The sequence below is a fragment of the Chamaea fasciata genome, unplaced genomic scaffold, assembly GCF_029207755.1.
Source record: "Chamaea fasciata isolate MVZ Bird 193981 ecotype frontalis unplaced genomic scaffold, bChaFas1.0.hap1 SCAF_3, whole genome shotgun sequence".
NCBI lineage: Eukaryota > Metazoa > Chordata > Aves > Passeriformes > Sylviidae > Chamaea > Chamaea fasciata.
Genome location: NW_027094088.1, coordinates 20,708,786 through 20,725,007, shown reverse-complemented (window position 1 = coordinate 20,725,007; position 16,222 = coordinate 20,708,786). Strand labels below are relative to the sequence as shown.

The following is a 16,222-nucleotide window of genomic DNA, read 5'->3' as shown; positions in this document are numbered from 1 at the left end:
GAGCAGACTGCATTGTGATCAATATTACATGAATAATTTTCTTTTAAAACAAGTAGCATTCAAGAGGAATGACATTTGAACTCCAAATAAATTTATTTATTTATTTGTTTTATAGTTTATTATACAGGGTACACTCTGTATAAAATAGATTTTATTTCTCTTGATGACAAGAGAACCAGAAAGGCAAACACAACAGTGGTACTGCAGCATTCTGACTCCAGACCCACAGCCACAGCACAAAAGCTGGACCCATAAAATCAAACCACACAAAATAAATAATTTGTAAAATTACTCTAGCCAGTTCTAGAGGTCCTTTTAAGTATAAAGTCCCACATTAGGTAGAATCTGAAATTCAGCTCCCTATACATTAAATCACATCACTTTTTTGTCTCCTGGGGAAGACAGGAAAATAAGCACCTAAATATCCCAGTTTTCAGAGTGATGGGAGATGGATAAGTTGCTTAGGTAAAACAAGAACACTAACAGCTCTCCGTTGCCTTGTGGTATTTTGATGGCTACAAGAAATGCTGTTGTATCCAAGAACTTCAAGGAATGCAAGTACTTAAAATCAAGCCTTCATCATTTGGGAAATGATATTATACATGGCTAAAACACTTATTCACATTTTGAAGAGGTGAAAAGTTGCACGTGGACAGTTCCAGCAAAAAGAAAAAAGTCTTTTTACTTAATTTCCTCTCAATTAATGTGTACTCAGAACACATCTCCCTGTGCAGCTGGAGGCATTGTTACAGATGGGACAGTGCTTAGTGTAGCTAGTGCTTATTGAATAACCTTTTTTTTTTTTTTTTTTTTTTTGTAAAAGATGATTTTGGAAAATTTCCCAGAAAATACATCTGCCCCTATTACTTGCACCTTGGACTGTAAGACCAGCCAGGGAGGTAGTGAGGACAACTACATTTATTAGCAATGAATAAACTGATCAATCTTTTTCCAGATTAACAGTGGGAGATCCCAGACACACCGAGAAGTATCTGTCTGCTGACTGACACATACAAGCTGGCACACTTTTGTGTCAAAAATGTACACAGCTGCACGCACACTAAAGCTGTTCCATCCATAAAGCACAATTGCCAACTGCTTGTCTTCAGAAATGGGTAATAAGAGAGGGTCTCAACAACAAAACAACTGCAGAGTGCGGTTAAAGAATATTTTTCATCCCCTTAAGTGTATGTCTTTGTAAACTCTCCTGGATTTGCTATCATTTTCCCCTCCATCATGTTCTAGAAGAAGGACAGATGACCTACTTAGAAAAACACAGATTTATATTTCTCAAAATCTTTATTGAATTGCCAAACCTGAACTACACATTTTTAGGTACCAAACGTAAACTGATTTAATCTGATTGTCAGTCATTACTAGCAGATGTCTGGACAAATTGCTTAGTGTGTTTTAGTTCTAAGTTGTCTCCAAATACTCTGACTAATAGCTGGTAGAAGAGAAAGAACACAATCCAAAGCGATGAAAAATTATATTTATCCATACAGGGTTATCAGCCATCAGCTGCCAATATGAAGGGAGCTTTATTTTAATGTCTCCCAACCTGCCTGTCCAAACTCTCTCAAATCTTCTCAGCCATCACAATAAACTTTACTCAAGACATCAGTCTCAGCTTATGGAGCAGAACTAAACCCCAGAGTGAATTGAAACTTGGGTAGATTGGTGCTGGGCTTGCTTGGTTACAAATAGTCTCAACCGACAACAGAAGAAACATATCAAAGGGTGCTTTTCTAAATATACAGTAAAGCATGAAAACTGATGTCAGGAAAACCACTGGGCAATTTGGATGAGGAAAGGAGTCCAACAGCTGTTCCTACAGAATCCCACACAGAGACAGGTTGTGCCAGTCAACACAGTGTCAATATTTAACGAACACATTATCACTTTTTATTAATATTTATCTGTCAAGTAAGCACCTAGCTAGAAAAAAAATGTGAAGTCATCTTCAAAAAAAATTTTTTTTAAGTCAGATTCACTGAGTGATCATAGGGAGGCAAGAAGCTGTTTCAGTTTTAAACAAAACTTGAATTTGCACATACACACTTGCAAGTACCAAGTGCTCAAACATCCTTGCCAGAAATACCTGTGGTGACCCTGAAGACAAGGAATGTCATCTGAGTGCTCCTCAAAGCTCCAGTGTTCTTATTCATGTCAACAGTGCTGCACGGTTTTTGCGGCCCTTCTCTCTCTTAACAAACAAGGCTTAGTACCATGTTCAGTTTTGTCACTGCCACTGGTGCGGCCCTGGCACCATCAGTGTGCTAGTCAATGCCTGCTCTTACAGTTACCTAGATTCCTTCTGGATTTCCCCTTCCTGCTGTCATTCTCATGACCTTAAAGAAAAACATACACACACACACACACACACACACCCCTACCTCTCATACACTTTTTTTTTTTAAGTCTTCACCACTGCTGTTTTTTCTTCTAAACACTTATACTTCATGAACACAAAGATGCAAGATTTCACTTACAGACTGCTACAACATCTCAAACATGCAATCAGGTTCATTATCGCAAAAAACATACTGTCTATATCTTCACTTTATCCCAGAAGTCAAGACAACAAATGATGAGAATCAGAAATAGGACATAGGTCTGCTTCAATCTGAAAACCTCCTGGTTCCAAAGTAAAGTAACTAATCAAGGAAAAAGAGAGAACACTCAAAGGCCCAGAAACAGCCAGGCCCATAATTCTGTCAGAGGGGCAGGCTTTTTCCTTTCCTTAACAAAACAAGCAGGATCACAACACAAATGTTCTGCACCTGGAAGACAGAATTTTTTGAGAAGTTATGCAGCCCCAGAAAACCTCAGAAAGGTACCAAATAAAAAACAACTTAGCACTCACAGCAAATTAATTACAAAGTTTTGATCCCAGGAGAATAAATAAAATCTTATATTTACAACTCAGAAACAAGTCAAATATGCAGCAACATTCACTGTCATATACACCTCTCTGTCCAAACATGAGGTAATAAAAATCCCACATGTCCAATGATGTCCACAGGCTTTTTAAGTGAGAATCAAAATAGCGCATACATCACTAATCATTACATTACTTTAATAAATTAGACTCTACCTGCTTTAACATAGAAGTTTTACAGAACATGATACCAAATAGTAAAACAAATGCAGACTACCATTAGTATATTTTCTAAGTAATTGAAACTCATTTACCTGTAAAGTAGGTATTGGTGGGGAGAGTGGAACTTGCAAATCTGTAATACCCATTTCCTGGGAAACGAACCCCTTTTGTTACTTCTATATTCATTGTAGCTAAAGATGAATCCATCCTTTCCACCTGGTAGATGGGAGAAGGCCCATTAAGCTCTTCAGGTTCATCCCAAATTATCTTTACTGTTGTGCTGTTTATTCCTTTGACAAGAGGGGGACTAAGTTTTCTTGGAGCTATGGATAAAAAAAAGTTATCTAGGTATCATTGTCCATACAATTTGGGGAATTACTTATTGCACATAACATAATCTTTGCAAAACATCCTGTTTCATTTTCTGATCTTAAGAATATACACAGATATCCATAGAAGCTTAATTAGGACAGGAAAAAAAAACCTCAAAAATATTCTTATCTTTATGAGTAACTGACTTTCTGTTGCACAAGTAATACTTAGTTTCTTCAGGCTTTAGACAAATGTCTCTATAATTATATCTAAAATATTTTTGTTCATAGTCTTTGAGAATGTTAATCAACATTTTCATAAAAAGTATATTTGGATTCCTTCCTTCCATCACGGGCATCTCATGCCAAACTCCCTGAAAGTGTGTATCTGTATGACTTTCACAAGTGGATGTGAGCAAAAAACCAAAGGAGAATTTGAACAGTTATAACTCTTGTTACATCTCAGTATGGTACACAACAGCAGGGGTCTCTCGTCACTGGACTTATCCTCACCAAGAGGAACAGAACAGCTCTCTGTCCACAGTCCTGCAGGTGCATTTGGTTGTCCTCATGATGTGACACCAAACAGCAGCTTGTGTTCAGATAATTACTCACTTCAAGAAAACGACTCTCTCTAATTTTTCTCCAATTCTGGTGCATGCCAGGTCTCCAAACAAGACTGTTTCCACAAAGGTAGCAGCATAAGATAGCTTTATGTTTTAGGATGATACTCCTACCGTTAAACCCAATACTTTGATAGTCTTTTAAACACTCTGATAGCATTGGCTACTCTATAGCTGAGTTATTAAATAAACTTATTCCATTTTTTAATATAATACTGTACAGTAAGCCACTGGAGGGCAGCATGACCTGTTTGGATAATGATAAGATGGTCCTCCAGGTGGAAAGAAATGGACCGTCACTGAAACAATAGAAGACATCATCTGGAGAAGCATGAGAACACTTTGCTATGTACAGAATCTATATACATCTTATCTTGCTTTCCCCAATAAAGAGAAGGATTTAACAACAGGAACTTCATTTGTGTCCAGGAAGTGAAACACAATGACAACTTGTTAAAATTACTTGCTCACATAATGACACAGTAAAGAGCAATAAACGCCTTTCAAGAACAATAAAACTTAAATTGAAATATGGGCCTTCAAAATCTGACACATTACTTCACAGCCCAGCATTGTCCATAGCACGAGTCCTTTAGAGAAGAAGAGATTGCTTCATTTAAAATGAATTAATGACATCCTTTTAAACATTCCTGCATTTCCAAGACCATTAACATATTTTTCATTTTTTCCTATTTGCCAGTAGTATATTACTTCTTCCTTTTTTCTTTGTCCCCCACACCCCATAACTTGATAGATATTCTTCTTGGAGAAAGCAGGGAGTGGGAGAACTGGGAAACTGCCAAAGGCACTATGTGCTGTAAATTCCTGCTTAGGTATCATTTATGACTTCACAATCTAATTAGTATCTCACACGATGGTAGAAATTTACAATGTCAAAATTGAAGTAATGCAGTGTGAGGTCATAAGCTTCCCTGCATAAGTAGGGCACAGCACTAATGAATTGTGGTATTAATGCACAAGTTTAAATAGAAAACATGGCTTAACAATCAAAACTTCACCTCTGAGGGAACCCACCTACGTCAGCATTTTAAATGCGAACTGAAGAAGTTGAGCCCTCCAGTTCAGATTACTGATGGCAAAACAGAAATGCTAAAATTCATTATTTTTAAAATGCATACAGCTGACTTGCACCCAGGACAATAACTACATCTTCCTTTAAAGTCTAGTATTAATAAACGGCAGTTACTTGGACCATAATTATGGCATTTCTGATACCCAAACCTGAAGCTTTTATGGGGCTTATGCAATTAACTACTTAAATGCATCGTAACACTTGCTTCTCTGACAGGGAAGTATTGATTTTTTAATCATTTTCAAGTCTCCTCTAGCACAAATAAATGTACTACAGTTACAGTTAATGCACTGTGTACATGCATTAAACACTGGCATGACACAATTTATTATTTTGTGATATATGGAACACAAGACTATCCTTTCAGAAAGTAACATCCTTGCTATAGCACTAGTATTTAAACTACAGTCTCCTTGATGGCTGAGAATTCTTGTGCATCAAGACAGAAGCACACTGTACAGAATAGCTTACATAAGTATTTAAAAACAAAAAATAACACAAAAAACCCCACTGCACACAAAAACAGAAGGTCTTGAAACATATCTGTAGCACTAGCCCAGCAGGGTACTAAATGCTGAAATTAAAAATATTCAACGCTAAAAGATACAGTATATATTTTCCTAAAGGTGTCACTGTGGTACCTGTAGCTACTTTCAGAAAGATGAATTGAGTATATTTTTACCTATTTAATTTTTTTTAGTCACGTTCTGTTAAAACACATCTGTCAAAAATGAGCATAGCGCATTTTAGTCGATTCAAAGTCACATTTTTGTGTATTTTAATTATGTAGTTTTAATGTCTTGCTATATAATACATATTTAATATATTATAAGGCTAAAACAGTATTTAAAAGCCCATGATTGCTGCATACCATTGTGTAGCAGAGGGCACAGAAACGACCAATTAAGACAGATGGTCCATACAGCTTATGTTGAAGTCATATATCTAAATATAGATGTTGCTACACAGGTCATTACAAATAAGCCTTTCCCATGTGTTTATGCACACACATGTACACAAAAATGAAGTTGGTAAGTAAAGAGCAGTTAATTTTGTTTTGTTTGAAATAATATCATTTTAGTTTTAGGCTCGAAGACAGATGCCAGCATTTCACTCTGAACAGATGGTAATTCCATCTAATAGTGCATCTCTGTATTAGTAAGGTCTGTTGTGTATACAAACAGTAATAAACACTAGGTAAGGATCAAAATAAATTTTAATTGTTGACATTAAATTCTGGCAGCCATGGTTCTAAGGATACAATACTCCTTTCTCAAGTCTGTCAGGTTTACTAATACAACTGCTAAAGCTTTTCCATACTCTGCCAGATTCTTGTCCCAGGAATAACATATTTACACTGTGGCTAAATTTTACAGGCTTACATATGTTTGAGTAACTTCTGCTCAGCTTACTGCAGGTAGGTATTTGTGTACTCTTCCACCGAAAACCTCAAGTAGACACTAAATGGCTCAGGAAGGGTACAGCAATGAAAAGTATACAGTTTTTAACTGTTGTTAAGTTGAATCCTAAATGCATATGTACAAAATAAAAGAGAAAAAATGCCAAATTTGAGGAAAAAAAATTACAGAAAATATCTTTTTCTTTTCATATTGGAGTTTACCTTGCAGGTAAAATTGCACACCTCACTGTGGGTCATGCATTTCATTTTTGATTCCAGTAATTACTCCAGAAGACCCCGAGTTTGCCACTGCATTTCAGGTATGTTCTCTTTTTCTACACTTCACAATGATATCAGTCATTTCCACAGTAAATGAGTCAAGCAATAATACCTACATCTTCTGACAATATTTTGAGTTCTAAGAGCTTCTTTAGAGTCCATTTTAGAATTCTTCCCAAAAAAAAGGATAAAACCCACCCACAATGGACATCAAAAGAAAATTTAGTAACATGGATATGTTGCAATCATATTTTTAAAATAGGTGCAATCCACAGTATTTTTTAAAAAATCATGAAAAATATATTACTTCCACCATATGGGACAACCAACGACTCACCAACCGATTTAAGATGCAGCATATTGAGCTGACCATATGTTACAGTGCTGTTGAATGGCTGAGTGATTCATGCCCGTCACATTCTAGTATATCAATTAAAGCTCCTTGAAGTCTGCATGATTTGTGTCTCTGTTATTAAACCCTGCTAATTCATCCCACTTACACATCTGTTATAAATCTCTAGGAGTGCTGCATGATTCATGGCAATCTGTGAGCATGGTACAGCAAATTCTTCTCCTTGTAATTAACAGTAAATTGTTTTACTGCCATGCAATGAATTTTTCAGTTATATTGCAAATGAACTCCTAAATGCACAGTTCTTTCCTAAGAACTGACTTATATTATTAGGCAATTAAAAAGTATTGCTTTGAACCAAAAGCTTTTAATCAAGAGGAATGCAACTTAAACATTGCTTAAAAATGTTGCAAATTTGACAGAGAGAAAAAAGAACAAACTGAGCTGTTTTGAGCTATTTTATGACATAATATGTGGTTGGTAGGGGAGAAGAAACAAATAACTTTTAATTCCCTACTGATTCCCTGAAACTCAAAGAGCAGTTTAACTACAGCTTGAACACTTGGCAAGACAAGTTTGAGCAGATTCTATTTATCTCAGAAGTTACTTAAGTCATCTGTCATTACGAAATTTCTCAGATTACTTTACACTTTTCTAATTGTAAAACAGCGTCTTTATTCTTGGAATAAATAATTGGATAATTAGCCAAGCTGAATCATCAGAGGATTCCAGTGCTGCTCAAGTGTTCTTGTCAAAGGTGAAGCAAATTCATTTCAGCTTTGCCTCTGTAGCTTTCTGAAGAGGCTTTGATTTTTTTCCTGCTACATTCTTGGCAGCAGCCTCAAATTCATGAGTCCATACATCAAGTCAGTAGTTTAACAACAAATGAAATTAAATTCAAAGAAGGGAAACTAATTGAAGGACAGCAACAAAAGTGTTTGGTAATGTGCTTTTTAATATGGCATGCCACATTTGCATGATAATTTTTCCTTTTTAGCATGGAGCAGAAAGTGACTAGCTTAATGAGGGATTATTCAAGACAGGAATGAACAAAATGCATTCATAACTAAGAACAAAGATTGTATTATGAAACGGAAACAGGCAACTGCCGAGAAGTAACTGGATGATTGGTTTATGCATTATGAATAAAAAGGTAGAAAAATATTTATATTAGTATTCGCTAATGACTATATATACAAGATTGTTGTAATTAAAATTATAAATTAACATATTAAGAGTGCTTGTTTAATCACTTTGGGTCCTATTCACAATGAAGAGACTTACGTACATGCATGCAAAACAATCTGTGTTTCCAGGCCAGCAGCAAATGGCCCTCATATTTCTCTTCTGTAACAAAGGAAACTATACATTTCTTACTACCTGTTTAATGGGGATCGGTGATTTTAAAATTGAGGCAGTGCCTTTTGTAGAAAATCCATCTATGACAGACATAAACAAATGAGGCTTTTGAAAAGGGTCTGTAGTGCACCTTATTCATGAATGGAAAAAATGGAATAAAATGGACAAATTACTCAGATTAAAAGGGTAATCAAAAAGAAAATGACAAGGAATGTAAGACAGCCCAGAATTACCCCAGCAAACCCAGAGGCAACTCCAAAGCCACAAATACAACTGGTTGAGAAGTCTGCCAAGAGGCCAGATGCAGCTGGTGCTGGAAGAATATCTCCTACAAATAAGCTTCTGAACCCTGTAATTGCCATCAAAAGCAAAAGATCAGAAATACAGTGTGCTGGGGTAAATGGCAGCAATCACAAAGCAAATACTTCTCTATGTCTTAAAAAGTGCTTTTTAAACTAATTTAAAAAAAAATTAAGGGCAAAGGAAAGGCAAACTTAATTACAAGAAATAAGCTTAGTCACACAGCAGCTAATGAAACATAGCTGTATAGATTGTTTAAGGCAACCTTTGACTATATGATTTGAGATCAGTAGTGTAAGCAATTGTACTGGTCCAAGCATTCACATGGCTAATTTCATCCTGCTTAAATGACAGAAACTGATGGGAATAAAATGGCATTTCTCTGCCTCACCGAAAAATTTTGACAACAGGTATGTTTTGTATTGGTAATTCATAATTTCATGCAGACACACCATCACAAAAAGAAACTTTCAAAGGACCAGATCTCTCACTGGTACCAGCAGGTAGAGTTCTACAGGTACCAGTTCAGAATCCTACATGAGAAAAAAACATGCAACAAAAAGTGCTTTTGAAATTTTTTAAAAAAAGAAATGCCTAAGACCTAGTAAAAACAGCAGTTTTTTGAGAATGCCATTCTCAAAAAAAAATTAAAAAAAAAAATTAGGAATTTAAACATGGCAGAGCCCAGAGAGAAAAATAAAGTAAAATTTTGCTCTATGTACTGAGATGAAAAAAAGTATAATTACTGTCCAAAATGTAGATCCACTTGATCCTGAGAAAGCACAAACAAAAACAAAGCTTAAAATGGATTTCAAATTTTCAAATAAAGTATCAACAATGAACTTTTGCCTCATCTATCAGCCAAGGATTTCAGTAGCACGAGCACAATATCGTGGTGCATATAGTTATTTCAAATACCACAAGGATTCTGGAAGCTGCAGCACCTTAATTTACCATTCAAAAGACTGATTAAAAAGTATGAAACACTTCTTAATTAATTACATATTTAAAAGTCTGCTATTTAGGAATTTGTATCTGAACAGACCAAATTGAGGTCCTCTTTCTGCCCAGTCACCTTCTCTTCGAGTAACGGGGATGGGTAATTCTCTTCTATTACCTACTTATGCCTGTTTTGATCTTTCATCCCAGTACTGTATTTACACTAACATTGATCTTCCAAAACTTCTTATCATTCTTGGAGCATCAGGCATTACTGTTATTTTATTTAGCTCACCCTCCTGGCTTCATATGCATTTGTAACACGCAGCCTTTTTATAAAATAATTCCATTCTTAGCTATTTCATTTTGTTTTCTCATACTCTCTCCTCCCATTCTTCTGATTTGTCTTCTTTATTACCATTTACAAACATTGTGGGTGTATGTATTGGTGAGGAGGAGTGATTTTGCCAGTCTGACCGACACAAGGACATATGGTCGATTTGAGTTTTCTTTCACTCTACTCCTGCAAAGCTACACATGAGATATTCCCAGTACAGATGCCTATATTGAACCAAGTCAGAATGAATCCACTCATTAAGTTTGCTTCTGGATTTTAATCAGTCATAGTCCAAGAGACTTCTCACTGAAAAATCAGCAGACTCTTTTCCTGATGCTTCTGCTCCCTTGGGTGGTATCCTTAAATTCTGCTCCTGCATGAAGTAGTCTCTTTTATTTTTCTTTTCAGTCTTATCTCAGAACTCCCTATTTCTTTTTCTCAACAATTTTGTTTCTAGTGATTTCATGCCCTTGTTTCTGCCTTTGTTTCTGCCTTTGTTTTCATTTTCTTTCTTACAATGTATTAAGGGAAAAAAAAAAAAAAAAAACAAACCCCAAAAAGCCCCACAAGTTTTCAGAGAAAAAGATTAGGTTTTAAAGAGTATCTTTTTTATAACTAGACTTCAAATTACCCTAATGGATCTGAACAAAGCTTAAAAATTACTTGAGACTTCCAGCGGCAAATTTTAGAAGTCATTGGCAATTTCAAAAAAGAAGTCCCTTGCTAATACACATCTGTTGGACATGCCAAAATCACAGCCATCAAGATAGTCATTAATTGAAATGGTCCATGTGATAAACCGGTATACTCCATACATAAAAGGGGAGTGACATGGTTTTCCATCATCATTCTCCTCCTCCTCCTCCTGAGGATCAGAGGAAGAGAATTAGTCTAATTTAGTATAACCTCTAGGCCAATTTGAAACACAATTCAAAGGTCCTGGATTGTGTTACGATGCAAGGGGACCATCATGCTGGAACACATTTCAGTCAAGACTTCCTCCAAAAAGCTGCCTTTGCCAGGGCATGGAGGGGGCCTGGCATCCAGCCAGGAAAGCTGTCTGTTTGCCAGGGAGACATTCCTCCATAAAAAAACTCCCCAGCAGTCCTAGAAAGACAATTTTAATTCCATTTTTCAATTTTCAATGACAAAAAAAGAAAGGATAGAAATGGACTAAGACTTGATTATCTGTTTTTACATATGTCAGGGATTGGTTTTCCCAACTTCGTTTCAAGTTTTAATTCCCTTTGATCGTTATCATGTAAGTAGTGCCTCTTTTAAATTGTCTTTGGAAACAGTTTTACAGAACCTCACATAATGAAACGTGTACACACACGCAAAAAGGAAAAAAAAAAAACAAAACAACAAACCTCACACAAAACAAATAAACAAAGCCACACACAAAAAAAACCCTGCGTGGATAAGATGAAACAAATATCTCCAGGAACAAAAAATGTGACTTGTGGAAGACAAAGTTGCATGCAAAATGTGAGTTTTTCATTTTTCAGTTTGCCAAAGTATAAGACATTGCAATAACGTGCTCTAAAAACATAAAAGGAACACAATACAGCACTGATTCTTTTCTTTCAAGGCTTACAGCAGTAAGTATGAAAAGGCTTCACTGCAAAACAGCTAATAAATGGGGACATACCTGCTATGCTATTTTGTATTCTCCTGTCTTCTCTAATGTGATAGGCCTCTGAGTATTAACACAACCAGGGAGGAGATGGTCATAAACAAGCTGTCAAGCATAACTAAGCTATTCTTCCTGAATCTTTTAATAAATGTATAAATGCAAAGTTGGATCATTTGTAGTAATAAGGTGTGCTGTTTAGGCAATATTTGTTTCCATGGTTATCAGCACAGACTGGAACACTGTTCCTGATGGCTGTGTGGAATGGAAAAAGCCATACAAGTAGGAGGTTCTGTATACGGCCAGCCTTCCACTTGAAAATAAATGGTAAGGCAATGAAATAAATAGACATGAAGAATTGAGGACAGACTAGAGGCAATATCCCAACACCTTAAATTTCACTTCAGCAGAAAATTTCATATTTTTTTTTATGTGAGAAAAATTACATGAGAGAGGTAATTGCAACGATCATCATCATAGCATCAATATGACAACACCATTAATTGCTTAACATTTTTAGTTCTAATTGTTTAACATTTTTATTTGAGCATTTTAGCTATTATTGTGAAATTAATTAACGTATTTTAAATGCCTATACAAAAGGAAACCACTATGATAAGTGTTCAGCTCTCTTCAGATGACCATCGGTATGTCACATAGCATGGGCTGAGCTTGTATTTACAGTATTAAAGAAACCATACTGACTACCTCATTCCAGGAATAAGGAGATTGTAAAGCTGATATTCCTAATATTTTCTCTCCTAAAACCCTCTTGAACACCCCATGTCCAAGAAGTGAATTTATGCCAGTCCTTTCTTAAAAGTAAATACAGGCTTTCTCCATCTCTGTTCTGGGCTTAGGTGTATTTTCCCCTAAATTTGTAGACAGTACCTTTGAAATCCATGCCAATGCTACTGATATTAACTTGAAGATTAAAAATGTATTAAGGTGCACAGGAACATATATGCAGTTCCTTTAGCACGGTTCCCATAGATATATACATACATATCTACAAAGCAAAATCTCAACTCTCAGGGGCTAAATTTTCAAAAAAGCAGAACCAAAGCATGTATGTTGCTTCTGATTTAGACACACAAATACACTATGTACTTATGTTACTCTTAAAGCCATGCAACTCCTTCTGCATCTGTTAAGCAAGGCATTGGCACAGCTGGAGCATTTTACGTTTCTTGTTATGCAAACACACACTGAAAATTCCCAACAACAAATTAACAATTTCTTAGCATCATAAATGAATGAGTGGATGAAGCCACATTTATGAACCTTCGCCGTTAAAACAAACATGAACAAAAACTATACATATCATAACTTGCAACTGAGAGAGCAGCACACAAATCCTACTGCCATGGCAGAGTACCCTAAACCTCCACTGATAACGTTTTGGGTTTAATCTGTCAATAGAAACAAATAATAATTAAGCAAGTCACTTTGTATTAATGCAACACCTACCCCTGCCACTGTGCATCAAACTAGGACCATCATCATGGTATTCATTAGTAAACCATGTGTCAGCTTTGCACTTTGCTACAGATTGTTTCCTTACCAGCTGCCAAGGTTTGCCCCATGCCTGGCTCACTGGTTACACAACCAATTTGATTGCAGAGAGTAACAGTAAAGTTGTACGTCCTGTAAGGTTTTAATCCCGTTGCTATGTAGGAGAGCTCGTGAGCCTCAGCTATATGCAAAACCTGCAAAGCAAACAGATTGGAAGACAACAGTTGGTTAATAACATTTTCATTCCTGTCATTTGATGACATGTGCACTAATAAGAAACTTGTCTCTGAACTTGCAGATTCCTTCACTCAGATGTGAGAAAGCCTGAATAGACCAACTAAGGGAAAGGATTATTTTGGAGGGTCTGAACAAGCAGAGATTTAGGTGATAATACTTCCCATCACACTGTTTTATGAGGTAATAAGCCAGTTCCTGAGTGGATAAATGAGGAAACAAAGTTATTGCCTCATAAAACTGTGTGGTGGTGCAGTTATCACTACAAACAGTGCAGCTACAATTGAGATGACAAAAATGACACTATTAAGTTGTGAAATCTGACCACCATTTAAGAAGTGTCATGATTAGCAGGCATTAGGAGGGAGGGGAATAACAAATACCTACAAACACTTGCATCTGCTTTACTTTAACATCACTATGAGCTAACAGTGGGAGGGGAACTAAATGAACTGTAGCATTTAAGATATTTTTGTTATCAGATTTTTATTTTTGTTTTGCGTGAAGCATCTTGCAAGCCAGAAACCGGAAGCGACTGGCATTTATGTAGTGTTACAACAGCCCCGAGAACAGTAGTATCCCCCGTTGATAAGCAAATAAACTGAGGCCCATCTGTGGTAATACCAAAAGACAAAATCAGGTCTGAATGAAAAACACAACATGAGAGCGCCAGATCCCACTCCCACATTCTGATTATGTATCTTGTTTTCGCTCATTCCTAAGCTTTCTGCTTAGTACTAATGCCATGACATTTGTTTGCCAAACACAGTCATTCAAACGATACAACAGTATTTTAAGGTCGCATAATTTGTGGCTTTTTAAATTTGTTTCTTTCCAGTATTTTAGGTTTCCCCACTTCAAAAACTCATCCAGACAAGTACCTTCCTAAGGGAAATGTAGATACCTACAACATAATATAACTTTAGGCATATTAGCAAATACAGCAACAATACAGAACCAGTAAATACAATTATCAAGGTAATTTAAATTTTGTTGCACAAATTCATCCCTCCTAATTTTGAATCTCACCTGCTACTGAAAACAAGTTAGATCAGAAAGACAACTTAAAACACAGAAGTAGTATATAACACTACATCAAACCTGTAGGTGGAAAAGCTAGATCAGAGAATACACAACAAACCAGGGAAAAAATTCATCACAACACCTCAGAGGACCTCAGGTTTTATCAATTTTATTATTACCAGTTAGGTAATAACTAATGTAGGAACAGTTAGGAAAACAGTTAGGAAAAACTTAGTGTAACTAACAGTAATACCTGGGAAAATGGTGGCAAAGACCTTTGTTCAGCCATCAAACTGATGCTATACCCCATCACTTCTCCTCTTGATTCGTTATCTTCAGGTTTTTCCCAAGACACATTAAGGGAATATGGTGAAAGAGGGAATACTGATGGAGATGGCATGAACACTGGGGCTGAAATAAAGTTAAATTAATAATATTAATAAAATAAATGAGCAATATGCATAATGCAAGTGTCCTCATTGTACTTGTAAAACACTATTTCAGACAATCATTTCTTTTCCCTTTCTAACCTTATTTTCCAGTCTAGCTGGAATTTTCACCTTATTTTGGTACGTACTTCACTCATCATTCTCCTGTTTTCTGCTCTGGCTGTGAATGCAGATTAAAACTCTGCCTGTGTCTTCAAAGAAATACTAATCAACACTACAGTCCTATCCCCTGTAGCAGGTAGGAAAGTACATACGAATGAAAAGGCCTTGAAGAAAAACTTCATGCAACATGGGAAAAAACTGATAAAAGCAAAAAGTGTTCAATACTTCAGCATCTTAAAAGCGATTCTGTTTGCTAGGCCAGTTTGAAATTAACATGTCTCTCACTTCTCACAAAACAGTTCCCCTGTCTTCCATAGTAAATCTGTTAAAGGATTGTTTGCACTGCAGTTAAATCCCCACCTGATTCCTCTGTAATAATAGGATACCAACTCACAGCACTTCTGCTACGTACAAACGACTGCACTAATGGACCTCTTCCCAAATACAATTTAACACTTTTATAACATACAATATGTAGGAACAGATAAGCAAAACTGCTCATTTTGAAGGAGGAATTAGTTTAGCCTGCTGTTTTGCTGGAGCAAATGACAGAGCACATGATGTTCAAGCTAACACCAAACAAAAGCTTAAGAAACGTAAGAGAGATGTTTAATTGTTAACCCTGGGCTCTATCAGAAAGAAAACCATAGATTTCTACTGAAAGCATTGAAATAAATTGCTGATATTTCAAATAATATGTCAAGTGGAAAAACCCTTTAGAAAATCTGAAGAGAAGGGTCGTAATATGAGAGGTTGCAAACTGGTTACACTTTGATAAAAGGGGACATATTATGATGCCTGGCCTCTATAAAAGCACACAAAGAGTTGTAAGGAGTTAAAGCACAGCTGGCTGTCTCAAACACAAAAGACTTTGCCATGAGATAGGCACAGAAGGAAGCAACAGGATGGTGTTAACTCCAGGCCTGGTGCATGTGAGATCTGCTTTGCTCCTTCTGGTTAAACGTGCCCAGACAAAAATTCCCACTTCAGCAAACTGTGTGAAGAAGCAACTGCTCACACACAAATCACCAGTCAAAGATCATCCCAAGTCATGGGACAGACGGCTTTTGCAAACGCCAAGAACCACTAAAGCTACCCTGAATATGCTTTTCTGGATACCTGGAACCTGGACTGTAAGATAAGCCACCATAGCAAGAATTTGACATAAGAT

General features: G+C 36.3%; 1 protein-coding gene across 1 annotated transcript in view; it reads right to left on the bottom strand.

Annotated features, from left to right (window-relative positions):
• Positions 1 to 16,222, bottom strand: part of USH2A (usherin) — a 380,780-nt gene that overhangs the window by 275,631 nt on the left and 88,927 nt on the right. The window contains exons 19-21 of the mRNA XM_066178272.1: positions 14,754 to 14,911; positions 13,293 to 13,437; positions 3,196 to 3,426 (exon numbers count right to left, since the gene is read on the bottom strand). Of these exons, the coding sequence (XP_066034369.1) occupies positions 3,196 to 3,426; positions 13,293 to 13,437; positions 14,754 to 14,911 (534 nt within the window). The remainder of the gene's footprint in view (positions 1 to 3,195; positions 3,427 to 13,292; positions 13,438 to 14,753; positions 14,912 to 16,222) is intronic.